This window comes from Podarcis erhardii (assembly GCF_964252035.2).
Source record: "Podarcis erhardii genome assembly, chromosome: 15".
Taxonomy (NCBI): Eukaryota; Metazoa; Chordata; class Lepidosauria; order Squamata; family Lacertidae; genus Podarcis; species Podarcis erhardii.
The window spans coordinates 10,984,222-11,011,900 of NC_138505.1; the positions used below are offsets into that span (position 1 = coordinate 10,984,222).

The window sequence follows — 27,679 nt, forward strand, 5'->3', positions numbered from 1 at the left end:
GGTGCCTTTCTAAATGTCAGTGGGCAGGGAGTTCCAAAGTGTTGGGTGCTGCCACACGATAAAAGATTGGTTTCTTATAAATGCAGAACAAGAATTATGCAGCACCTGGAACAGGGCTAGTTCTTTAGAGTGGGCATATAAGCTGTAAAGGGGTTTATATGTTTGGGTAAGACAAATTGAGGCAGCAATTGGTATGTATATACAGTGGTACCTCCGGTCAAGTACTTAATTTGTTCTGGAGGTCCGTTCTTAATCTGAAACTGTTCTTAACCTGAGATACGACTTTAGCTAATGGGGCCTCCCGCTGCCAATGCGCCACCACGGCACGATTTCTGTTCTCATCCTGAAGCAAAGTTCTTAACCTCACGTACTATTTCTGGGCTAGCGGAGTCTGTAACCTGAAGCATCTGTAACCCGAGGTACCACTGTATGAGAGTTAGTTAAAGCTTCCTGGCTGAACGCTGTTGTGGATGCTCAGGGCTGCCATCAAGGAGGGTATAGGTGAGGCACTTGTACTGGGCCTGGTCTCTGGAGAGTCCTGGCACCAGCACCACAACACAGCTGCCCCACTTACTTGCAAATTGCATTAGCTGACCCAGCAGGAGGAATCCATTTAACGCACCCGGCAGCTGCAAGGACAAGTTTCAGAGCGAGGCGAAGGAGCCCTTGAAGGAGCTCAGGAGAGCCCCTCTCGGCCCAAACCCAACGCTCTCCACTCTAGAGAAAGATGGCAGGCCAGGCTTGTTCTCGGGAGGGGCCCATGCCGCTCTGCCCCATGGCTGCTGCCCCACTTAGTTGTGAGCTGCACAAGGCAAGCATGTTGATTCAGCTGCAGATAAGGGTTGGTTTGTGCACCTTCATGTTTGTGAGCAGGAAAATCTGTATCATCATCCTCTATACTCCCACATTTGTTTGCATGTGGTATAATTTGTGTGTGTATGTGGGGGTGTTCAACAAAGTTTTACCCAGAGTAGACCTATTAAAGTTAATGGACCTATGTTAGCAGTGCCAGATTACAAAACAGACAGAGTAGGCACTGGCCTATGGGCCTCCTGCCTTTTAGAGGCCCCGCCACATTGGATCAAAATAATACTGATTTGATCTTGAAAGAAAATAAAAAATGTATTAGGAGATAATTTGCAAAGAGGCCCGCGAGATTTTGACTGTCTAGGGGCCTCCACCGGGTTTAATCTGGCACTGTACATTAGCCATCTCCAATACTTTCAATAGGTCTACTCTGGGTAGGACTAACATTGGATACAACCCATATTCCCCCACTAGTTATAGGAAAAAGCATAGGCTGTGACTTTATACCAAGCTGGACGATCCATACCTGTGGCTTAATATTGTCCAGTTTGCACCTAACGCTAAACCACGGTTAACGTAAACCATGGTTAAAGGTGAGGCATCTGGCAGACAATTACCTAAACTTTGGTTCATTGTGTCACAGAATAGTTTTAAAGCGACAGCAACTAAGCCTTGAGAGACGTCTGAACTTTTGCCTCCCTTTTCTCACAGCTCTGTAGATTTTGGGCATTGATGGCTCCTTAAAGAGGTCAAGGTCGGTGACCCCACGTATTGCTAAGCCATGGTTAACCTTAAGTATGGTTGATAAGCCAACTAGAAAACCTCGGTTAACAAGCTGCTTTTAACCATAATTAATGAACCTTAGTTAAGATGGTGGGCTGGGTTCACACAGAACAATAAGCCATGGTTTCCTAAATCACAGTTTAATAAACCATGGTTTAGCCTTCTCCAGGGTACTTTTTCCAGGGTAATACTTTCTTGGGCCTACTTGGAGATGCTTGGGATTGGGCAGATGGTTTCCCGCTGAGCTACAGCTCCTCCAAGAAGACAGAGCTCACACAGGCAGCCCCCTCCCCAGGTTTTTCTGTAGCCCTCATTCCATGTATAAATGTTTGATTCCATCGTCAGTGTTGGCTGGCGACCATTGGAACCGGTACGGCAGAATGCAGGGAGCCCAACAGCAGGTGGCGCCAGAGCCAATGGCAGGCAGACCTCGCTAATTCTAGTTTTATCCCCATCCTCCTCCTCTTTAGGTTATTAAAAATAACCTAAAAGCTTTCGTTGGGCTCCTTTGCCCAGGCTGCCAGGAGAACTCTCAAGGGGGCTGTCATAATTAACAGTTCAACGCTGATCTTAAGAAGGAGGAAGCTGACCACCTGGGCCAACTCCCTAGAGTAAGCAAGAAGGCAGGCAGGTAGAGGCTGGCTGAGGCCCCTAATGGGCCACTCTCCAAAGGACACAACGCCTTTACAAAGGATCAGAAGGCAAGTCCCTGCTCCTGAGGAGCTTACAATCAAAAATCTGACAACAACAGAGGCGAGGGTGACCAGGGGAAAGACGTGCATTTCTATTTATGTGGACTCTGGCAGAGTTTCAGTGGAAGACTAAGCAGTTGGCCGTGCCAAATGTTTCAAGGAACAATAATGATTTTTAAGAGCAGTAAATGATGGGTTAATGCAGTGTGTGGTGTTGGGACCCTGTTCCTGTTCTCCAACCACTGAACTCATTGTTCAGCAAGCCCTCTGGCTTCTGAGAGCACTGATAATGCAGGCTGACGTCTTTAACGGTACCTAGCGTTTTTTAATTTCAGATTCTCAAGAAGCTAATAGCTGTCTTGACTTTGTATACCCCCCCCCCTTCTAAAAGCCCTCTAAAGCTAGGGCTGCCATGCATCTAGATTTCCCTGGACATAACTGGGATTTTAAAGGCGGAATTGACATCCAGGGGGGATTTCCGAAAGGCTGCCTTTTGCCCTAAAAATCACATTTTTTTAGCTCAACAACTTTTGGGGTGTCCTGGTTTTTACTTTTTGAAATACGGCAACGCTGACTTAAGCTAGCAGCCATCAGCAGCTCACCTCTTGTGGCAATGAGTCCCAGGGGGTGTTGCAATTGCGTAAGAGCCTCAGCTCTCAGGGTGCCTTTTCTGTGGTGGGCAGAGACCCTCGATGAAAAGTCTCTGCCGCTCAGCTAGTGATGATGGGGAGGAGACACCCAGCCCCGTGGGCGGCTTCGGCACATGCCAACCGAGCCCTGGGGGCTCTGAGCCAACATCCTCCCCCCCCCCACTTCCCCATCCCCGCTCTGGAGACTTTGTCACTCTGAAGATCTGGGATGACTCACCCGGTTTGGCTGCTTCCTGTAGGCCTCCTTGTTCCTGAGAAGCTGCTTTGGGTAGGAGACCATATGGCGCTGAAGAGAGGAATGGAGGCACCAGGGGTCGGCACGTTAAGGGAACCTTCTGGGTAATTAAATCCGCCCCCTGAGCTCTGTGAAAGAGGCATGACGTCTGGAAATTTCCTCCGAGATGCTGGAAAAGAAACGTCGGAGCAGAGGATCTTGTGATTTTGAAGGGCAGGGGAGTTACGCATAGTGGGAAGCGAGGGGTGAAGCAGGAAACCAGAGAATGCTGAGTTATGGCAGCACAGATCAGAATGAGGCCTTCGGATGGAAAGAAAAAACTGCCCTCTTTCTCGGAGTTTGATTAAAGACCTTTAGAAGCCCTAAGCACTGAGGAGATTATGGTGCCGCCGCCCCCAACCCAGATATAATTCAAAATAAAACCAATGCTAAACCATAAAACAACATTTTATTGTGATGAAGCGACACAAAACTTATAGGCATGCCTAAATTGAAATACAGTGGTACCTCTGGTTATGAACTTAATTCCTTCCAGAGGTCTGTTCTTAACCTGAAACCGTTCTTAACCTGAGGTACCACTTCAGCTAATGGGGCCTCCCACTGCCACCGCACCACCGGCGCACGATTTCTGTTCTCATCCTGAGGTGAAGTTCTTAACCCAAGGTACAACTTCCAGGTTAGCAGAGTCTGTAACCCGAAGTGTTTGTAACCTGAGGTGTTTGTAATCCGAGGTACCACCATAACTCCTTTCTCTGTTTTCTGACTGCAAAATTCTAAATAAGTTTGAAGCTGACTCAAAGATGCCCGTCTGCTTCACGCGAAGGAGGGACAGTGAATCAAGGGTGTCCAGGCACATTGTTCTCCTCTGAGGTTTTTCATATACTGAATATTGATAGCTAGGTAGAGATATATAATTAGAATCAGTTGGAATATAATTACCGGTAGTTGGAAGGGACCACGAGGGTCATGTAGTCCAATTCGCTGCAATGCAGGAATCTTTTTCCTGACGGGCTCAGGCCCACGACCCTGAGATTAAGAGACTTCTGCTCTTCTGGCTGAGCTAAGGGCATGGAATCCATCAATAATAATAAAACATGTACAGTGGTACCTCGGGTTAACTACTTAATTCGTTCCGGAGGTCCATTCTTAACCTGAAACTGTTCTTAACCTGAAGCACCACTTTAGCTAATGGGGCCTCCTGCTACTGCCGTGCTGCTGGAGCACGAGTTCTGTTCTTATCCTGAAGCAAAGTTTTTAACCTAAAGCACTATTTCTGGGTTAGTGGAGTCATAGAATAGAATAGAATAGAATCATAGAGTTGGAAGAGACCACAAGGGCCATCGAGTCCAACCCCCTGCCAAGCAGGAAACACCATCAGAGCACTCCTGACATATGGTTGTCAAGCCTCTGCTTAAAGACCTCCAAAGAAGGAGACTCCACCACACTCCTGGGCAGCAAATTCCACTGTTGAACAGCTCTCACTGTCAGGAAGTTCTTCCTAATGTTTAGGTGGAATCTTTTTTCTTGTAGTTTGGAACCACTGCTCCGTGTCCGCTTCTCTGGAGCAGCAGAAAACAACCTTTCTCCCTCCTCTATGTGACATCCTTTTATATATTTGAACATGGCTATCATATCACCCCTTAACCTCCTCTTCTCCAGGCTAAACAGGCCCAGCTCCCTTAGCCGTCTGTTACCTGAAGCGTATGTAACCCGAGGTACCACTGTATTTCAACAATCCAGGATCTGATTTCGTTGCATTATTTCAACCTCCATTAGTAGGGCACCCCCTAGTTCTGTGGTTTTCAACCAGTGTGCCATGGCACCCTGGGGTGCCTTAAATTATGGTCAGGGGTGCCGCAGGCAACACTGGCCTCTGTCCCTTTTTCCCTCCCTCCCTCCTCTGATGCCCTCTTGCGTCTCTGCCTCCCAAAGGCTTGCACAGCTGTTTGTTGCAGCAGCCCTGGCTACAAGCTCCACAGGCGAATGGTGCCTGTGGGGCTGGCCAGGGGGTGCTGGTTGCCAGAAGGTGAGGCGACCTCGGAGTAAGCAAGCAAGCAGGCGAGGGAGCCCAGCCAGCCAGTCCTCCAGCCCTTGCTGTTGGGAATGGACAGACTAGTGGGAGGGCAGGCAGGCAGGCACTGCACTGGCCTTTCTTGCGCTTGCTGTGTGCAGTGCCAGCCTGGGAACTGAGCGCCCAGTGCTGAAGAGGAGCCTTTGCCTCATGCAGGCCTGGCAGTACCTGTTGCTGCCACTGCTGCCTCCCAAGGTAAGGTGCTGGCCTCACATTCACCTTTAGCCAGTCTCCTTTGGACCAATGTGGGTGGTGCTGTGGTCTAAACCACAGAGCCTAGGGCTTGCCGATCAGAAGGTCGGCGGTTCGAATCCCCGTGACGGGGTGAGCTCCCGTTGCTTGGTCCCTGCTCCTGCCAACCTAGCAGTTCGAAAGCACGTCAAAGTGCAAGTAGATAAATAGGTACCACTCCGGTGGGAAGGTAAACAGTGTTTCCGTGCGCTGCTCTGGTTTGCCAGAAGCGGCTTAGTCATGCTGGCCACATGACTTGGAAGCTGTACGCTGGCTCCCTCGGCCAATAAAGTGAGATGAGCGCCGCAACCCCAGAGTCGTTCGTGACTGGACCTAATGGTCAGGGTCCCTTTACCTTTACCTTTGGACCACTATGGCTGGGGGCATCCTCTTCCCAGGCCCCTGTGGGGCAGTGTGAGGAGGCAGCTGTCTTTGGGGTGGGGGGCAGCTCAGAAACTATGGGTGGCAGCAGTGACTGCCCAGAGGACGTCCAAGGAGAGGAGGCTGAGGAAACTCTCCACAAGGGAAGGGGGTTCAAAAAAGGGTGAGAGGCCGCCAGCATTGCAGGCAAGGGGTGACATAACTGGGCTCCTGAGCCCCACAGGGGTGCTGCAGGAAGAATGTAGTTATTCAAGGGAGCCGTGGACTCAGAAGGGTTGAAAATCTCTGTCCTAGTTTAGGTGGGAATAAGTACAGTGGTACCTCTGGTTAAGAACTTAATTCGTTCTGGAGGTCTGTTCTTAACCTGAAACTGTTCTTAACCTGAGGTACCACTTTAGCTAATGGGGCCTCCCGCTGCTGCTGCGCCTCCGCCACACCATTTCTGTTCTCATCCTGAAGCAAAGTTCTTAACCTGAGGTAATATTTCTGGGTTAGCGGAGTCTGTAACCTGAAGCGTCTGTAACCTGAAGCGTCTGTAACCTGAGGTACCACTGTAATTTTAAAAAAGCAGGAAAATGGGGAAGAGTGCAGAGTGTAAGGAAGTCTAACCCAGTTCTGGTTTTCTCCTTGATGACTACTTGCATGTTTTTGTTTTAAATATCAAATGTCAAATTCTTCCAGATGTTGCTGAGCTACAACCCTCATCAGACTAGTGGCCTGGGATGGTGGCAGTTGCGGTTCAGCAACATCTGGAGGGCCAAAGGTTCCTCACACCTGGTGTAGACAAGGCTAAGCGTGGTGGACTTTGTAGTTATAAATTCCAGTGTTAAGATTCAGGGGAGACCTGATAGCTGCCTCCAAATATCAGCAAGAACTATTGTGTGCCAGATGAGGCTAACTGTTCTCCGTCGCTCCAGAGGGCAGGGTAGCAACCAGTGACTGGAAATTTGAGAGAAGCAATTTAATGTTATTTATTTTTTAATTAAAAGAATGGTGCTGGTAAAAAAAGACCACAGCTATTTCTCTGTGTAGAAAACAATGTGCAGATCACATATGCATCTTATTGACTTTAATACCACAGATGTAGTCGACACGCCGCACAATCGAACCTGTTCTTGTACTCTCTGTCACTTGATGTTTTAAATCCCCTGTTACTTCTGTTATCCCCATTTTTTTCAAAGTATTTTGCCCAGGACGACATCCACTTTTATTTCCCCACCCCCATTTTATGTTGTTATTTCTATGTATATTATGCTATGGCCACACGGCTAATGCAATAAATCGACTCTATGAATGAATGACTATGGGTACATGCTGGACGTGAAAATTACAAATGTGCTGTTACTGTGTGACAATCTACCTGTGGTTTGCATGTTCAAGTGTTGATATTTTTATGAGCTATTCTTAAACATTTTTTTTTTTTTTTGTATTGAATCTCCACCCAGCCCCCTATAAGAGTTGTGAACAATTGTACAGAAAAACACAGTCATTAGAGAGACTGGAAGTAATAAATAGAAATTTCCAAAACAACTACAGTGTGCGGTGTGTGATTATGGACGCAGATTTTAACAGAGTGGTTTTAGAGGCGAGATTAACACAGTCACATCGGAAACCTCCACCCTTTGATCTGGCCCTAGCTGATTCATGTGTGCTTCAGAGTTTGCAAATGACTGAGTAGATCTGTCTTTGATGAGGGTGGGAAATTGCATTGGTGGACTTCAAATTTCAAGGGCGTCCTGTGTGATACCAAAATTTGGTGCTCTCACACCTCTTGCCCTCCGTTCTACATCACTACTGCAGCATCCTCTCGCCTCAGCACCCCATGCGGGTGAACAGGTTGTGCTCCCCTAAATCTTCCTTTGATCTTTTTCAATCTGGGGACTGGATCCCCCTTCTGGGCCACTTTCCTGGGGCCAAAAGCTAGTGATGGAAAGAGTCAGAGAAAAAGCAGGTGGAGCAACGGAAGCAAATTTCCCCTTTGGCTGATAACAACAACAACAACAACAACAATGTCATCATCATCATCATCACCAAAAAGAACAACAACAACATTTCTATACCACCCTTCATCCGAGGATCACTGGGCAGTTTACAATATAAAAAGACAAAAATGCACAACATAGTAACAAACAAAAACAGTAACACCACGCACCCCCCCCCCAGTATAAAAGCCCATAGAATGTTTAAGTAGCCAAAGGTCTGAGAGAAGAGGATATGTAACAAAGGCACCAGGTAAGCATTCCGCAAGCAGGGAGCCACCGCAGAAAAGGCCCCGTTCTCGTGTTGCCACCCTCCGGATGGACCTCTCGCAGAGGCTAGTTTCTGCGCACATGCATGATCAGAGTTCAAGGACACATTCCAGCCAGGCAAAAAACACCCTAGGGTGAAAAGCAAGACCGGACAGGGGTTGTGGCCTGGGGAGAGTCCCAAGGGCCTGATAAAAAGGTCTAGAGGGCCACATTTAGGCCCCTGGGCCCAAGGTTCCCCACCCCTGGTCTATGACACAGATGTTAATGTTACCTTATTGATTATCTATTTATTTAACAAAATTTGCAGCCCGCTTCATCTGTAAACAATAAAATGTTTAAGCAGTTTGCAAAGAATGTAACATATGTATTAAAACCGTTAATAAAAAAATAGTGACATTAAAAACAAGTTGATTTTTAAAACAATGATAATGTTATGGGCAGTTCAGGTTCATGCACATTTCTTGCAGCTGAGTGTCCAGGTGGCTCTTGTGGTTGTTTTTAAAATGTAATGTCCAAAATCCATCTATTTATTATTTACCTTTCTGTATTGCTCAGGAGGCAATGGGCGGTTCACAAGCTCATAAAATATATTTATTAATGTCTTTATTTCACGTGATTTATCTACCGCTTGGTTGCAATAAAACCTCAAAGCAGTTTACAAGAAGAATAAAACAATAAAATCATCAGTAAAAATACATTTGTCTAGCACATTCAAATAATAATTAAAGTTAACGATAAGCTAAATCCAGATTTAAAGCACATCAGTTTTCTACAAGTCTGGAGAGGGTTGCCAAAACAAAAATGTTTTAAGCAAACACTGAACAGAGTACAGCAAAGGTGCCTGTATGTTGTCAAGAGGCTGGGAGTTCCAAAGTTTTGGGTGCTGCCACGCTATAAAAGATTGAATTCTTATCAATGCAGAACAAGTATTATGCAGCACCTGGAACAGTGCTAGTTCCGCAAAATGCCAGAGATGAAGAATAAAAATAAAGAGAGTGAAATCTGTGGCAGATGAACGCATCTGGAGTATAAAGCCGCTGGCAAGTGCAAAACTGTAAAAAAAAGAAGAAGCCACATTTGTTTTATTTTCAAAAGAGAAGGACTGAGCAGGTTCCCAGCCTCCAGATGTATAACTGGTGGGAGCTGCGTCCTTCCTCCTTTACTTCATCTCCTCTTTCCCCTCGCATTGAAAAACTCCCTTGTGCAAGGAAACTGCAGAAGAAAAGCAGAGCCCTGGATATAAGCGAAGCCATTCAATAAATGACAGGAACGTATCCTTGATTTACATAAACACCTGCGTTGGCGCTTGCTGATGCTACAGTTTGATGTTTGCATCTCATGGCTTGACAGGTCCTCTCAATAATATCTCTCTCTCTCTCTCTCTCTCTCTCTCTCTCTCTCTCTCTCTCTCTCCATTTAGATAATTGCCTTTGACGAATTGCACATGGACTTCAAGAACCCCATCGACCAGGGCAACCCAGCCAGGGCAGTAAGTCTATACATGTCGTGTCAGAGGTGTCTCTGTGTCCCATTTGTTCCTCTTTCCCTGCCTCCAGTCCCATCCTTCGGCTGTCTTCCTCTTTCCCTTGTTGTGCAGACCCAGACCCGGTTTACATCCAGAAATCAGCGAAATGCAAGGCATTGTGACAGGCAGGAAGCATCTACAGGGGGAGCAGGGGGGGGGCGGTGCCTCTCTAGGAGTGTCCTTTCCCGCATCTCAGTGGTAAAGCTCGGCATTCAGAAGGTCCCAAGCTTACCCGTCGGCCTCTCTACTTTAAATTTATTGTGATTTATTTTGGCTTTTTATATCCCACCTTCCCTCCACGGACCTCAGTATGGCGTACTCACCCTCTCTGTGTTATCCTCCCAGCCACCATGTTCTAAGGGACTGAAGAAAAAGGTTGGAATTTGGGGTTTTAAACTGTGGGGGTAGGACAAGACTGTCTTTCATTTGAAGCGACAGATGGAGATTCAGGGAGTAGCCTGGAATATCCTCCAAGGGAAATAAGTGCACACAGAGTACAGAGAGTCACATGTGTTGTCCTGGCTATGGCTGCCATTGCCTGTGGCCCCTAGTCTGGTTGTCCCCAAGGGGAATCCGGGACTTTTTGTGGTTAGGAAAGTGACAGGAAAGTAATGATTAGAGCATTGGGAGAGACAGTGGTTCAGATCCCCCCTCATTCATGAAACTCAGCCTAACCCACCTCACAGGGTGGTTGTGAGGACAATAGGGAAAGTGGATAAAAGCCGTGGGAAATAAACGTAATAAATAAGTAAAAGCAAATCCACTGGAAAGTTTGGGGATGAGTGGAAGCAGTAAGATAGCCGTCTTTGAATACCTGGAGGGCTACCTCATAGAAAGGGAGCAAGCTTGATTTTCCGCTGCCCTGGAAGTAAAGGTAAATGGACCCCTGACCATTAGGTCCAGTCATGGCCGACTCTGGGGTTGCGGCGCTCATCTCGCTTTACTGGCCGAGGGAGCCGGCATACAGCTTCCGGGTCATGTGGCCAGCATGACTAAGCTGCTTCTGGCAAACCAGAGCAGCACACGGAAACGCCGTTTACCTTCCCACCGGAGTGGTACCTATTTATCTACTTGCACTTTGACGTGCTTTCGAACTGCTAGGTTGGCAGGAGCAGGGACCGAGCAACGGGAGCTCACCCCATCACGGGGATTCAAACCGCTGACCTTCTGATCAGCAAGTCCTAGGCTCTGTGGTTTAACCCACAGCGCCACCCGCTTCCCACTGCCCCGGAGGGGAGGATTCAAATTGCAGGAAAGGAGATTCTGACTAAACGTTAGCAAGAACTTTCTGATGGTATGAGTTTTAAGGCGGTGGAACGGACTCCCCCAGGAGGCAGAAACCTTGATTGGAGGTTTCTGAGCAGAGGTTGGTCAGCCACCGCCAGGGGTTCTTTAGCTGGACAACTGATCCTTTCCCACCTTATAGTTCTATGATTCTGCATCTTGGTGGATGGATAGAAAAGCTGAGATGCCTGGAAAAGGCCCCAGATTCAGCCCCTGGCATCTCCTAGCAGATCTAGGGGAGACCGGCCATCTGCCATGGATGCTTAAGTTTAGATTTCTGCATTGCGGGGGGGTTGGACTAGATTGCCCTCTAGGGTCCCTCCCAACCCTGCAATTCTATGACCTCCTGTCTGAAACGCTCAAATAAATAACAGGAAAGGCCACCGTGAAGCAAAAAATAGCAGCTGTGCAGTTTAAAGCATCATCAAATCACAAGGATATATTTGTTCGATAACCCCCACCCTCCAATCTGGGTCTGTAGGGTGAACTCTCAGAGCAGAGACATTGGACCCTCCGGAGAAGGAGGCAGCGGAGGGGGAAGATGAGGTGGGTGGGTGGTGAGGAAAGAGCTGTTTTTGAAAGCTGGCAGGGCTGTTGTACTGCAATTGGGAGGATAAAAGGTGGCTTTCATCCGCCGCTGAAAGAGCACAAAGGAATGGCAGGAGTCGGGAACATTCAGCCATAGGAAACCCTTTGAAATCCCGCCCTGAAAGTGTCGCTCAGCAGCCTCCCCGCAGAAGCAGGGGGAAGCCGCTGCCCCCTCCCCCGCTCGCGCTGCCTCCCCCGCTCGCGCTGCCGCAGACAGGCTGGCGGATGTGCCAGCACTGTTCATTCAGAGATAAGTATCAGAAGAGGGAAGATATCAGGAGGTGCTCAGACCAAAAGCCCGTCCAGTCTAGCATCTCGTGTCCCCCAACCAGATGTGGATGGGAGTCGGACAAGCGGGACATTGGCATGGCAGCAACAGATCTGGCTCCATCGGCGCTCTCCATCTAAAGCAGCGTCACACCACTTTAAACAGCCCCAGAGGATTCTGGGAAGTGTTGTTTGTCAAGGGTGCTGAGAGTTGTTAGGAGCAGACGCTTCCTCCCCTCGCAGAGCTACAGTTCCCAGAGTCCCCTGGGAAAAGGGCTTAGTTTTTAAACCACTGTGGAATACAATGGTACCTCAGGTTACATACGCTTCAGGTTACATACGCTTCAGGTTACAGACTGCTAACCCAGAAATAGTGCTTCAGGTTAAGAACTTTGCTTCAGGATGAGAACAGAAATCGTGCTCTGGTGGCGTGGCAGCAGCAGGAGGCCCCATTAGCTAAAGTGGTGCCTCAGGTTAAGAACAGTTTCAGGTTAAGAACGGACCTCCGGAACGAATTAAGTACTTAACCTGAGGTACCACTGTATATAGCTCTGTGTGAGGGGAACAGGGGTCTCCTAACTACTCTCAGCAGCTTTAAAAGTCATGTTTCCCCCCCCCCAGAGGATGCTGGGAACTGTAGTTCGCGAAGAGTGTGGTTAGGAGGCCCCTGTTCCCCTCACAGAGCTACACATTCCACAGTGGTTTGAAAATGAAGCCCTCTTCCCAGGGAACTCTGGGAGTTGTAGCTCTGTAGGGTGAATTGGGCCCTCCCAACAACTCCCAGCATGCTTCAGCTCCCATAATTCTTTGGGGGAAGCCATGATTGTTCAAAGTGTTATGGTGCTTTTTTAAATGTATAGTGCTGGTGGAGGTACAGTGGTGGGGAACCCTTTAAAAAATAAATGGATGAATATTTCTTCCATCGGAACTCTGGGAAACTTGCCTACTGTGCAAAAGTAAAAATTATATCCATTGCTTCACCTAATTGCTTTTTGCCTCTGGCCCCACCCACAATTGGCATGTGGCCCCCAGAATGTTGCAATGCGGCCCATGGGGCTGAAAACCATTCCCCAAGGTTGACTTAACGTTTTCAGAATGGGAGCTTTGCACACTTCAAACTCCTGTGCGTGTCTCTGCAAGGACAGGATGGTACGATGCAGGGATTGTCCTACGAAAGAGGGCGATAGAGTTCTCTATTGTCAGACTCCAGCTCCCATCTGCCCAAGCCGTGGGCATAGCCAAGGGAGGGCAGGGGGGCAGCAATGGCGGAGCTTCATGCTCCAGCACCGGGGGGGGGGGGCGGCAGGGCTAGCACGCATCCAGGGGGCGGGGGGTGCTTTCTGGGGGCAGGGATCACCTCTCTTTCTCTGCCAGTGGGGGCAGCTGCCCCTCATCAAGTAAAACAATAGAAATACTTAACTAACTGACCAATCACGTCGGTTCTGCCCCCCAACAAAATTCCTGGCTACCCCCATGGCCCCAGCCAGCTTTGTCCAGTGGCCTGGAATGATGGGAGCCATAGTCCAACAGCATCTGGAAGGCCACGGCCCCCGCCCCTCCCCAGCCCTGGTGCAAAGGTTCTGCGGCCATTTTTGGCCCTCGTTTAATTGGCACCGACAGTGGTTCCTAGCAGGCCAGGAGACGGCATTATATGGGTAAAGTCCACTATCCTCTGAGCTATCCACTTCATAGGATAGTTCAAGTCGGTAGAGCGTGAGACTCTTCATCTTAGGATTGTGGGTTCGAGTCCCACCTTGGGCGAAAGATTCCTGCATAGCAGAGGGTTGGACTGGATTTTCCCTGTGGTCCCTTCCAAGTGTACAATTCTATGAAAAGGAGGTGCAAGATCAAGGACAGCTTGGTAACAAAAGTGGAAGTTTTGAAGCAAGGGAAGGAAATATTAGGTTAGCTCCTGGGCTGTTCCTGATAACTCTCAAACACGAGAGAGAGAGAGAGAGAGAGAGAGAGAGAGACAGAGAGAGAGAGCGCTGGCGCAGTGCCAGGAAGGTGGCACATCTTCTGGGTTGCCCCCTCCCCTCCCCTCCTGCAAGTATAAATAGTTTTGTTTGACCTCAATTTCTCTCCACGTGTCACAGGCGCCAGAAGAGGAACTCATGGCGCAGGCCAAGGCTAATCTCTTGTTCCCCGTCCCATATCTCTCCTGGGATTCACCATGTGGCCTAAGGGGAAGGAAACTGGGATTTTGGGAAGTGGGCAAAATGGCCTCATGGGCTAATTTGGACAGGTGGGTGGGGACGGCCAACTGCCAATCATTCCTGACGTCACAATGACACCGGGTTCAGTTTTTGTGCCTCAACTGATTGTCGGGGCTTGGCAAGTGGGACACCCAGCCAATATTTGGGATGGGGGCCACGACCCTCACATGTGAATTACCTGACATTTGGAAGATACGCTATTTGAGAGTTGGCTCAGCAAAGCACCCCACAATCAGCTGTGGGGCAGGTAAAACAATGGCGCGGCCTACAAAGGGTTTGCTAGTACTAGCAATGAGCTGATTGGTGGCACCTGCAAAACCCTGTGCAAGAGGGCTTTTTGAAAAGGCCTCTGCAAGGCCCGACTATCAGTCTCGGCAGAGCCCCTTTCAAAGCACAAGACGGCAGGAACAGAACTGGCTGGCTAGATCGGAAAAAGGGGTTCAGGCAGGGTTCATGGGTCAGCTCCAAAGGGTGTCTCTGCGTGGAGCCACTGCTCTTGACCTCCCAAACGATGCAGGTTAGGATTTGAAGGGCTGCCGCCAGGGCTTACAAAATAATTACCACCAATTAGTTAAAAAATACAATTTTGGGATTAAGGGGCTGCAAACCAGATAAGGACAGAGCGCTGGATAAATGCGATTTTTGAACGGTTCATTATCCCCGTTTGCTGGCAGATTTATTCCCCACGCACCCAGAGGATTACACGGTGTGTTGCGTTTTGAGAAAAGCAACCCGATGGGCTGCCTGTTCACACTTCCGGTTCAGATTGCGGTGCTGGTGCCAGGATTCGGCCTCTGAGGGTCAGCAGCCTTGTCAGATTCCTATGTAGCATGGAGAACTTTGCATCTTTCGCTCCGGCAGTGGGAGGAAAAAATAGCTGGATCCAACTCTCTTCTTCTTCTTTTTTTATTTTAAAAATGCCTGCTCTGGTTTGAAAAAAATATTTTGTGCATGTTGGTCAGGCCCCGCCCCCCCCTCTCGTTGCTTTAGGGCTTCTTGTACAGTGGTACCTCGGGTTAATAACTTAATTCGTTCCGGAGGTCCGTTCTTAACCTGAAACTGTTCTTAACCTGAGGTACCACTTTAGCTAATGGGGCCTCCCGCTGCTGCCACACCACTGGCTGTGCAATTTCTGTTCTCATCCTGAAGCAAAGTTCTTAACCCGAGGTACTATTTCTGAGTTAGCGGAATCTGTAACCTGAAGCGTCTGTAACCCGAGGTACCACTGTATTTAGAAAGTGAAAAGGATAGTTGTATGATGTTCTAAATTCCTTTGGGAGTAAAGGCAGCGGAAAAATATAATCCCTGTGGTCAGAGTGTCAGACTAGGACCTGGGAGACCAGGGTTCAGATTCCCACTTGGCCATGAAGCTCATGGGGTCACCTTGGCAGCCTAGCCTACCTTACAGGGCTGTTGTGGGGATTAAATGAGGAGGAAGAGACCCACGTAACCCTCTTTGAGATCCTTGAAGAAAAAAGGGGGGATATAAATGTGTGTTTGTGTTTGTGTGTGTGTGTGTATAGAGTGGTACCTCGGGTTAAGAACTTAATTCGTTCTGGAGGTCTGTTCTTAACCTGAAACTGTTCTTAACCTGAGGTACCACTTTAGCTAATGGGGCCTCCCACTGCCACCATGCTGCCGGAGCACAATTTCTGTTCTCATCCTGAAGTAAAGTTCTTAACCCGAGGTACTATTTCTAGGTTAGCGGAGTCTGTAACCTGAAGCGTCTGTAACCCGAGGTACCACTGTATATATATCCCCTACTCTCAGTAGACCTAGTGATAGGAGTCTACTCTGAATAAGACCAACATTATGTGTGTGTGTGTGTGTGTGTGTGTGTGTGTGTGTGTGTGTTGCTTTTTACCCCCCCCCCCCAAATAAACTCTAAGCAACTTGTGGAAAACAAAGATAAAGAATAGATAAAAAGGAAGGATAAAACCAACCTAAAATGCTCATATTAAAAGTAGACCTGGAAATGCCAGGGATTGAACCTGCAACCTTCTGCATGTGAGGCAGAAGCTGTGGTGCTGAGTTATGGCCCACCCCCTAAAATAAAGGAAGATTCCCCTTCTCATGGTTCTAGGTGGGCTGGTTTAAAAAGGAGCCCAGGAAGCTGCATTATACTGAGTCAGACCACTGGTCCATCTAACTCAGTTTTGTTGACACTGACTGGCAGCCGCCCGACTTGGAGAGTTCCATGGGTTGAACCCAGTGCCTTCTGCAGGCAAAGCAGATTCTCTGCTGCTGAACTATGGCCACTCCCCACATCAGAAGGGCAATCTTAGCAGAAGCACAAAAACATTTAGGGGGGTGGGAAGACCAAAGGAATGGGGAACAGGACATGACCCACTGCCCAATAAGGACTCATCAGCAGGCTCACTGGGTGTGGAATGCTGACTGTTGGGGGTTAGGAATGGAAATGGAGGAGGAACGGAATGGAGTATCCAGGAAATGGGCCGATCTGCCTGGTTAGCTGGCATCCACAATAGGAGGACTTTGCGCTGCAACATTCTGTTGCTGTTCAAATCCCCCCCCCCAACCTCCCCCTATACAAATCCTTACAGAGATATTTAATGTTCTCTGGTTACATTCCTGAGGATCCATCGACTCTCCCCATATCTTCCCCCTCCTCCCTCCATCATACCCAGTTGCTCCCCTAGCAATTTGACTAGTGTTTATTTCATTTTTTTTTTATTTCTGTACTTCTGCATAGAGAGAGAGGTTGAAAAACATCGAACGCATCTGTTGCCTCTTGAGAAAGGTGAGTGCCTTTTTGCCTCTTTGTTTGCTGGTATCTTTAACCTTTTCCCTTTGAGAACCGTATGACACTCTCATCTCCCTGATGGGCAAACCTGTCAATTCCAGTTTCTCTCGGTTTCTCATCTTTCTGATGTTAAGGTCAGTCCACATTTCCACATCAGTTTGTGATTTCCTCCCCATCCCCCAAATTTCTTGAAAATTCACCAGAAGTTTAGTGCAAATTTTCTTCTAATACACACATTTTTCTGTGCCATTTTGCTCAATATATCTATGCTCTTGCAAGCAGTTCTCCCTAAAACAGCCCATTTTTCTACGTTAGTTTCATTAATATATGCATTTATATGCACATTTTTTGCACTTTTGCCTACTATACATGTTTTTGCAAAGCATGTTTTCCATAATGTTTGTATTTCCCCAGATATAATGCATTTTGTATGTTATTTTCATGTACACACACACACACACACACACACCCACCTCATCCTTGGCACCTCTTAAGGTAAAGGTAAAGGGACCCCTGACCATTAGGTCCAGCCGTGGGCGACTGGGGTTGCGGCGCTTGTCTCGCTTTATTGGCCGAGGGAGCCGGCGTGCAGCTTCCGGGTCATGTGGCCAGCATGAGGAAGCCGCTTCTGGCGAACCAGAGCAGCACACGGAAACGCCATTTACCTTCCCGCCAGAGCGGTACCTATTTATCTACTTGCACTTTGACGTGCTTTCGAACTGCTAGGCTGGCAGGAGCAGGGACCGAGCAACGGGAGCTCACCCCGTCGCGGGAATTCGAACTGCCAACCTTCTGATCGGCAAGTCCTAGGCTCTGTGGTCTAACCCACAGCGCCACCCGTGTCCCTTCGGCACCCCTTACCTTACCCTATAAAAAGCATTATTCAGACTAGCAGTTTGCACAACCCACTAAGGAAGATAACAACACAATAAAATCCAAAACAATAACAATTACTTGCACAGCTATTCAAAATGTGATTAAAACTCTTTAGTTTAATTAATTCAACAAAATGGATGGGCTGGATTCAGTGGTACCAGCTTTTCAAAGTCTGGTAGTCATTCACACCTCCAGTGCCCCTCTGTCGCCCCCTTGCCTCTGAGCACCCTCCCCAAATAATCCCACCGCCTGCCAGAGGGTGCCACTGCCCAGTTTGGGGACCACTGTTGGCATTTTCCTACACATTGTTAAGAGAACTGTGTTTTGGGCCGCAAAATATTGGGAAGTATTAATTAGTGTAATTCAACTTTAAATGCGAATGGAGTCAAATTTCTACCCCCACCCCTTCCACACCCTGGGATGATCCTCCAGAGGCACCTTTAACTCTGGCACCCAAGGGTGTCAGTTGACGAGCCATATCAGATGAGTATCTAATTGCTCCCACTTTACCGTTCTCCCCCCTCTTTCTGATGTTCTTGGTATGCATGCTACTGTTTACGTATCCAAAACTGGAATAGCCCAGTCAGTAGAGCACGGGACTCTTGATCGAAGGGTGGTGGGTTTGAGCCCAATGCTGGGCAGAAGATTCCTGCGTTGCACAGGGTCCTCGTAAATGACCCTTGTGGTTCCAACTCTACAGGTGAAACTCGAAAAATTAGAACATCGTGGAAAAGTTCATTTATTTCAGTAATTCAACTTAAAAGGTGAAATTTGGGGCTTTCGTCAGCTGTATGCCATGATCGTCACAATTATAACAAATAAAGGCTTGACATATGTCGCTTTGCATGTCATGAGTCTATCTCATATATTAGTTTCACCTTTTAACTTGAATTACTGAACTTTTCCACGATATTCTAATTTTTTGAGTTTCACCTGTACAATTCTGTGACTCTGTGAAAACTGCCCCACCCATGCAACAAGGGGGTTATCAGCAGATATGTGGGAAGAACCTGGAGCTTTGCAGGATTACAAAAAAAAAAGTTAGGAAGAATACTCTAAAGGGGTGGTGAGCCCCCCAAAACTGTCCAGTGAGGACTGAGTATATTCAGTGGCTACAGAATGCTGACTGATGGGGGGAGGTGGAAAAGAAAAAAACATGGAAGGAGAATAGAATGTAGTGACTAGGGAATCTAAAATAGGGAGGGCTCTGTACTGCAACATTTAGATGCAGTTCCCACTTGTCCAGACCAAGGGCACACCTACACCCATTTAAAGCACTATGATACCACATAATCATCATCATCATCATCATCATCATCATCATCATCAATTTATTATTTATACCCCGCCCATCTGGCTGGGTTTCCCCAGCCACTCTGGGAGGCTTCCAGCAAAATATTAAAATACAATAATTCATCAAATATTAAAAGCTTCCCTAAACAGGGCTGCCTTCAGATGCCTTCTAAAAGTCAGATAGTTGTTTATTTATTTGACATCTGGTGGGAGGGCCTTCCACAGGGCGGGTGCCACTACCAAGAAGGCCCTCGGCACTGGACCTCAGTGTCTGGGCAGAATGATGAGGGTGGAGATGCTCCTTTAAGAGTTATGCCCTCCCCACAAAGAACCCTGGGAACTGTTGCTTGTTAAGGCTGCTAAGAGTTGTTAGGACACCCTTCCTAGAGCTACAATTCCCATAGTGGTTTAACAACCCACCCATCTTTCCAGAAGAGCTGTAGCAAAAGGAAGGGTGACAGGGTGCCCTACTTTCCAGTTCTAGGTTTGAAGGACTTCTTGAAGGTCTTTAGGGTCTAAATCTGGCGGGCAGGGTGGGAGGAATTGGCCCACAGGCTTGGGAAGATGGGAGTTGTACAGTGGTACCTCGGGTTAAGCACTTAATTCGTTCCGGAGGTCCGTACTTAACCTGAAACTGTTCTTAACCTGAAGCACCACTTTAGCTAATGGGACCTCCCGCTGCCTCCGCCGCCGCCAGAGCACAATTTCTGTTCTCATCCTGAAGCAAAGTTCTTAACCTGAAGCACTATTTCTGGGTTGGCGGAGTCTGTAACCTGAAGCGCATGTAACCTGAGGTACCACTGTAGTCCCAACAACATTTGTGGGACACCAAGTTTTGGGGGAGGCTGTTTTTAATAGGTTTTTTCCTTTTATCTGCTGTGTGTCGCACTGAGTGCAATATGTGCCCAAAATAGCCTCACTTTTTGACCATAGGGTTTCTCTTGCAGCTCGTCGTTCCCGAATATTCCATCCATGGCCTTTTCTGCCTGATGTTTCTCTGTGCAGCTGAATGGGTGACTTTGGGACTTAATATCCCGCTGCTTTTCTACCACTTGTGGAGGTGAGGCTGAGCACCAACACGGCCTAAACACGCCCCAGTGCTTCCATGCTGCAGTTCACGACAGGGAGATTGTAGCCTTCCACATGTTGTCAAACTGCAATTCCCTCCAGCCCTCACCGTTGGACATCCTGGCTGGGGGAGACGGGAATTGGAGGCCAATAATATATTGGAGGTTCGTCGTCCCTGGTTTACAGCACTGGGAAGTAATTTAACACCAGAATCAATTTCTACAGCCGCCAGGAAGACACTCAAATCTTTCACTTCTGTTTTCAATTAACCACAGTTTAGTGTTACCGTACATCCAAACCGTAAACTGTGGTTATTTTTTAACTTAGATTTGTTTGAAACAAGCCAGCTTGAGAGATCATAATTTGAAGCTGGCTTATTTCAAGCAAACCACAGGGACAGTTTGGGCAGTTTCAGACAACACAAGATGAATTGCAATTAATTACAAATGTAAACTGTAGCCGATATATAACTTACGTTAAAAGAAAGGAAAGTTGACTTTTTCGTTTTTTGAAATATAGCACCTGGATTCCATGACTTATTGTGCTGGGTGCTGAACTGAAGTTTGGATGAAATTAAAAACAAAAATACACACACACATACCATAAAACCTGACACAGGTTTTTAAATTGTGTTAGCTGTGAAACTTGACCTGTTTGCAAAACATAAATAAATAGCTTTAGGGTATCATCTCATTCCCTGCACTGGGACAAACCTGTAAGGATAGTTAGATTATAGTCTATTTCTGTACATCTCTGTAGGTTTGAAGTTGAAGCCCAGGAAATTGATGCTTATAGAAACTTGTGCAGGGGGAGGGGCAGGATGCAGGAAGCAGGAGGGAAAGGAAGATTGCCCTTTGCCAGCAGAAATGAAATATTTAAATTAGGTACCATTAGACCATACCTGTGCCATGTTTCTGGGTCTGAGAAAACAGGAAACTGACATATACCCAGACTATTAATCCATCTAGCTCACAATTAATCTACTTTGGGGCCCTCCAAGTTGTTGGACTCCAACTTCCATCAGCTCCAGCCAGCATGGCCAACAGTTGAGAATCCTGCAAGGTGACAGGTTTCTCACCCCTAGCCTTGGAGGAAAGGCAGGGTTAATTGTAGTAATAAATAATGCCTTTCCTAACTGATCAGGGAACACCTTTTTTGCATATGTCTTATCAAGAGGTTTTCAGTAAATGAATCTAAGCAATTAACTGGCTCAAATGTAGCAAATCTCCTTTAAGACAACCACCACCTCCACGAGATGGAAATTTAGGGGAGAGATTGGACATTTTCACTCAGCTCTTTCCTCCCCACCTGCCCTCCAGGTACTTCCACCGCCCAGCAGATGGCTCAGAAGTGATGTACGACGCCGTCTCCATCATGAATGCCGATATCCTAAACTACTGTCAGAAAGAATCGTGGTGCAAACTGGCCTTTTACCTGGTGTCATTCTTCTATTACCTGTACAGGTGAGCTTTGTGTGGTCAGCTCTGATTTTAGAGAGGCGTTGCCTTTGGGAAGTTGGCGGGGGGGGGGGGGCTGCTGCAGACTCATTATGCACAGTAACAATCTGCTGTATAGAGGATCTTTAGAGCACAATCTTTGAGATCCACGGGGCTTCAGATTTAAATGGGCTTTAGTAAAGGCGATCCTGTCTCTCCGTTTCCGTGCAAATCCTTAAAATGAGAAGGTAGCACCAAAGGAGTTCTTATACAATGCTGCTATTTTAGAAATGGATGTTGCTGCTTTGTCCATTTGAAGGGATACATCAGATAATCGCCGCTTCAAAAGCCTTGTCCACAAGCTCCACCCCAGCTTTTAACTTATAGTTCAGAAAAGCCTAATTTCCCCACTGGGGATGAAATAAACTGCTTCCAAGGTCCGCAGCTACCTGAAGAGGACAAGACGGCTACTAAAAATAATTTTTAGGCAGAAATCTCATATTATTTTTATGTCACTGTAAGCATTGTCGTTGTTACTGGTTCAGTTGTGTATAAGAAGTAGCCAAGTGTAGAAGAAATACAGTTTTTAAAAATTCATTTCCAGTATTTATGGAGCACTTTTCACCATAAATGGCCTCAAAGCAGTTTACAGATGAATCAATAAAATAACGCACCAGAGGTCTGGAACCCGTGACCCTCCAAATGTTGTTACTAAATGGGAAAGGGTCGAGGTAGCTCCATGCTCCTTATAAATCCTTTTTTTTTTTAATCGTTTTTATTGATTTTCCAATAAAAACATCCAAATAAATATGCAATCATAATGCTTCAATTAAAAACTAAAAAAACTAAAATAAAAAAGATCAAATTATAGTCCAAATTGTATTTATTAATTTCTTTCTGGATCTCTGGAGCATATCTCCGCATCTTAGTCCTGCTTCTCCTTCTTGTATCCATATTTTCCACATCTTGATATTAACGCTTGGTAATTTTTGCTCCTTATTAATCCTAATGCTTCTTAGCTACTATTATTATGGGGGGACGGGACACCTGTGATCTTTGCTGTCTTAGTCCTGACTTTGGTGACGGCTTCTTCTCTCCTTCCTTCCTCGTTCCATGTTCCTGCATTCCAGTATGGTTTATACGCTGGTGAGTTTCTAACAGACACCCTTTGCAGGGTGGGGGACGCCCACCTCACCTGGACTACGAAGTTAACGTGCCAAGACTGTGTGGCGGGGTGGGACGGACCCATGCCAGGCCCGAGGGCCCCCCACCCCACTCCCATGTCCGAAGCCAATTCACGCTGCAAGACTGTCCTTTTTCCTGGCTGCCTTGGACAATGATACTCTGCTGCCTCATACCGGATAGGGGGGCCTGCCGTACCACCACCACCACCAAACCCCCCAGCCCCAGAAATAACGACCGCCGGCTCTATATTTTGGAAAAGGAAGCCGGAGCCGGCCTCTCGCCGATGGACCTCCCTGTTGCAAGGAGCTCATTGAGGGAGGGCCGCAGCCGGAATGGAGTTTTCTGTTGAGGGGTCCAGACCGTATTGGGGTGCAGGGCACTATGTGTAAAGCAGAATTAGGGTCTCTCTCCAGCTGCATTTATCTCCAGCTCTTACTGGACAGGGAACCTTTTGTGTGTATGTGTGTGTTCTTCTACTGCTTTGGGATATTTATATATTAAAAAAAATAAATCTGGGGAGAAGGTCTGTGTGTGGTTCACCCCACTCCCCAACTTCTTTCCACGGCCCCAGCTCCTGGGGAGGTGTTCCTCGAGATATAGTTGAATGTCGCGTCCCCCCCGCCTTATTTTTTTGGTAGGTTTGGTGACGGTAACAACTTCTCCACAGTGGAAGGAAGGAGGAGGGCTGGAGAGGTGAGGGAAAGCCTCAGCAAAACCACAGTGGCAAAGTTGGGCGGCCATTTTGTCACCCTTGCTAGCGGAGGAGATTCAAGGGCGGGGGTTCGGAAGGGGAAGCCCCCCTCCCCAATTCTTCTGCTTTTGTTTCCCCTCCTCTTGCTCCAACAAGAGCAATCAGTCTGCTATGGGAAGCGGTTATTCAGCAAGCGCAGTTTCCCTTTTCTTCTCCTTTATTTCCTTCTGAATTGAATTGCTGAATGTTGTCAGATGGGGAAGGGATGCTGTGACTGGAAGTGGTGGAGGCACTCTGTTGTCATGGCAACTCGCGGGCCTATCTTCCCCGCTGGCGCTTTTCCTTTTTGGTACAACTCCTGGCTTTTCTGGGAGAGGAGTGAGAGGCCTCCCTTTCATGGGAGACGGACCCTGGTTTTATTTTATTTTTCGGTAGGGCCAGAAATCACTCCCTGCCTGAAACGCTTGAGCTTCTGCAAGCCAGTGTTGACAATACTGAGCTAGATGGATGGTGGTCTGATTCAGTCTAAGGCAGCGTCTTTTTTAAAACCAGGCCTTTCCACGAGGACTGGAATCTTCCTTTATTTTAGGGGATAGGGCCAAAACTCACATATCCCACAAGTGTCCTGGGAAAAATCCGAGAAAGTGGCGGCCATTTTGGTTGGCGCAATTTTGTGACAGTTTCTCCCCTGAAAAAGTGTGGAACCACAGTGCAAAATGTGTGCAAGATCACAGCAACCCCAATGGCTGCCATGTTCTCGTGATTTAAAAAACCGGTGGCATCCTGGATTTTGGCTTCATGGTGTTGGAGGGTATGAACTCAGTGGCAGAACATCTGCCTTGCGTGCAAAAGGTTCTGCTAGCACTTGCCCCTAAAGGCAGGTGTTGATAAATCCAAAATAAGAACCTATATAAGAAAAAAATAGCCCTGCTGGGCCAGACTCCACGTTCTTCTTAATCCAGCGTCCCAAACTGTGGCTAGCCAGATGTTTTATGGGAAGCAGGGCTGGAAAGGAAAGGGCCTTCTCATGTTGCTTGCCCTCAGCTTATGCTAACTGCTCCTGAACATGGAGGCTCTATTACCTATCCTAGCTGACAGCTGTTGATAGACTTATACCCCCACCCCCTTCAAGAATGTGCCTCATCCTTTTCTAAAAGCCATCTGAAGAGAAAGCCCACGTGAGCCAGGAAGGACCATAACTCAGTGGGAGAGCATCTACTTTGCATGCAGAAAGTCTCAGGTTTGAGTCCTGGCAGCTCCAGGTAAGGCTCCTGTCAGAGGCAGCTGCTGCTAGTCAGTGTGGACAACACTAAGCTAAGATGAACCCATGGTCCGGCTTCCTCTGTTCCTAAAGGCCCTCACTGTGTCTTGAATTGAAAATCAATTCGGCATTTTTTTAAACAAGCCTTTTGAATGTTTGTTTTTGTTTATTGCGCTTAAGACTCCACTTTGCAATAAAAACGGCTTACAAACAGTAAAATCCTCATCCAAAACTTAACTGATCCACTGCAGTAAAATCAGATAAGTGGCTGGGTACAAATAATAAAATTATTGTTATGATGATGATGATGATGATGATGATGATGATGATGATTAGGAGTCAGTTTAAAAGAAGTGTAATTAAATGAAAAATACAGATTAAAGCAGTAAGCAGCAGAGAAAAATCAGCCCAGTAGTCCTCAGCACTTGTTTAAGTGAAAAGGGGGGGGGGCTGCCTATTGATAGGGCCAAAACTCACATATCCCACAAGTGTCCCGGGAAAAACAGGGACATCCAGTTTTTTAATCTGGAGAAAGTGCCAGCCGGTTTGGTTGGCGCGATTTTGCGACAAAATTTCTCCCCCGAAAATGTGTGGAACCACAGTGTGAAATGTGTGGAAGATCAATGATATCCAGATATTATTTTTTGTAAAATACCTAAATCTTTTAATGAATAATCATTTAAACCAGGCTTTTTCCTGGTTTTTAATACCCTAGTCCTTGAAGCTGTTTTTCTACCCTAAAAATTCCATATAAAAAAAAAAATAGTCACCCTTAGGCACTACTGAAATTATTGAGATTTATACACAAATAATTTCTTCTGGATTGAGGCCTGAACATGGTAATTATTCTTACTCTTACCTCTTAGTCTAAGACGCACACGCACAATATATATATATATATATTGTGTGTGTGTGTGTTTACACACACACACGTATGGAAAATATTTTTCCCTCAGACAAGTAATGATATTTGTAATCACCGAGAGGTGGAAATAGCAGAACCAAAGCTGGGTGTTACATCGTCTGCCAGGCCAGTTTGTTGCTCAGCCCAGAGGTACTGCAATACACCATCTTATTTATTTTTTTCATTAAAAAATTATATACTGCTTGATTGTAAAAAAAAGAAGAAACAAACCTCAAAAGTAGTTTAGAGAAAGAAAACAATAAAATGCTTAGCAAAAAAATAAAATAAAAACCTTTTCAAATAAATTATTGAAAATCAACAATGAGATAAAAACCAGATTAAAGGTCAGCATTTCCACGCATCTGGTTAGGCTTGCCTAAACAAAAACGTTTTTAGCAGTTGCCCAAAAGGTGCCTGCCTGGATGCTAATAGGCAGAGAATTCCAAAGCTGGCACACTTAAATACCGACTTCATACAAATGTGGAATGAGCATTTTGTGGCAAGGCCACCTTGCAAGTAATTTTGATGGATTGATTCAATTTCTTACCCATCCTTCACCCGCAGTAAGGTCCCAGGGGCAGGTTACAGCAATACAATTGTAAAAAACAAACAAATAGATAAAGCGGTTAACCATCAAAACTGTTCCCAATAGAGCAGAAGAGATGAAATCCAACAAAACAAAATACCTTTAATTGCTAGAGGCCGGGGTACAGAGGTGCCTCTGCTGCATACGGCAGAAGCTGTGCAGTGACAATGCCATATACACACACCTCTCTGTGCAGAGTGAGGCCCAGCCATTCAGGGAGCTGTCACAGAGCAAGCCCTCTCTCAAAAAGTCATTTCCTGAACTGCCGAAATAGCCTCCCCTGCCCCCCCCCCCGGTAGATCTGTACACCCAAGAAAGTTGGTAGGGGTGGAAACGGCCTTTCAAATCCATATATTTATGTGTGAGTTTTGATTACTGATCTGGATACCCTCTCCATCAAATCCCACATAAATTTCTCTCTTTCTCTTTCTCTCTCTCTGTGTGTGAGAAAGAGTGAAGGCTGTGAAAGGCACTCTGTGCGTTCTCAGAGGCTCCACCTGCCGGCATTATTTACAGCACATGGAAACTTGGATGGAAGTCCTGGGCTTAGGTGTTGCCAATTTGGCAGTTTTAAAAAAAAAAAATATTTAAAAAAAACAAAACCCAAAACCTGGCCTGGCCTGCTCCTGTGATTTTTATTTATTTATTTATCGAACACTTGCTTGACCTTCAGAAACCAGCAGGGAATGTGTTCCAGAACATGTTGATGAGTATTATCATTTCTTAACATTTGTAGTTCAAGTTGGGTTTTCGGAGCAATTGTCACTTAATTAAGTTGACCACCCTTTCTTGGGACCTGGTTAATTTTTGTGTGTGTGATATAACCCTGTGACAACCTGCTTTCTATTTGGATTTTCTTGCCTTGACGGTGTCCTCTTAGCTCGTTAGGGGAGAAATGTTTTTGTCTGGATCCAGCCTGCTTATGATGTGTCCAGTTTAGGGGTGGTCAAAACAGAAACAAATGGGACAGACAGCAAATGAAATCTGGAAAGTCTGGTCCTAGAGGATTTGGGGGTGGGGGTGGTGGGAACGGTCACCTCACCGTGGTACTATTGATTCCTAAGCCCCTTCCCTTCCTTGCGCTCTTTTATAAACCTGATGACCCCCCCCCTCCCCAGGGGACTGTTGTATAAAGAAATTCTGTTGGAAATAAAAAAAGAAACGATTTGACTGTGGCTGGTGAATAGTCCCATTATCCTGATATATTGGGGGGTGGGGGCTCATGCACACCACATTTCCCTCCCAGGGTTAGAAACTCATAAATATAAGCTAGGCGCCAAATGGATTCTTAAACCAAGGTTACAGTCGCCAAAGTGGAATGTTTAGTTGGCATTTGGGGGCAAGCAAGATGGGATGCGGGTGGCGCTGTGGGTTAAACCACAGAGCCTAGGACTTGCCGATCAGAAGGTTGGCGGTTCGAATCCCCGCGATGGGGTGAACACCCGTTGCTCGGTCCCTGCTCCTGCCAACCTAGCTGTTCGAAAGCACACTAGTGCAAGTAGATTAATAGGTACCGCTCCGGCGGGAAGGTAAACGGTGTTTCCGTGCGCTGCTCTGGTTCGCCAGAAGCAGCTTAGTCATGCTGGCCACATGACCTGGAAGCTGTACACCGGCTCCCTTGGCCAATAAAGCGAGA

At 46.9% G+C, this 27,679-nt stretch overlaps 1 protein-coding gene across 1 annotated transcript in view; it reads left to right on the top strand.

Moving 5' to 3' along the window:
* Positions 1–25,675, top strand: part of CNIH2 (cornichon family AMPA receptor auxiliary protein 2) — a 50,354-nt gene extending 24,679 nt beyond the window's left edge. Inside the window, exons 2-6 of the mRNA XM_081841450.1 lie at positions 9,520–9,588; positions 16,693–16,740; positions 19,860–19,972; positions 21,300–21,443; positions 22,547–25,675. Coding sequence (XP_081697576.1) covers positions 9,520–9,588; positions 16,693–16,740; positions 19,860–19,972; positions 21,300–21,443; positions 22,547–22,574 — 402 coding nt within the window. The 3' untranslated portion in view covers positions 22,575–25,675. The remainder of the gene's footprint in view (positions 1–9,519; positions 9,589–16,692; positions 16,741–19,859; positions 19,973–21,299; positions 21,444–22,546) is intronic.
* The last annotated feature ends 2,004 nt before the right edge of the window (positions 25,676–27,679 follow it).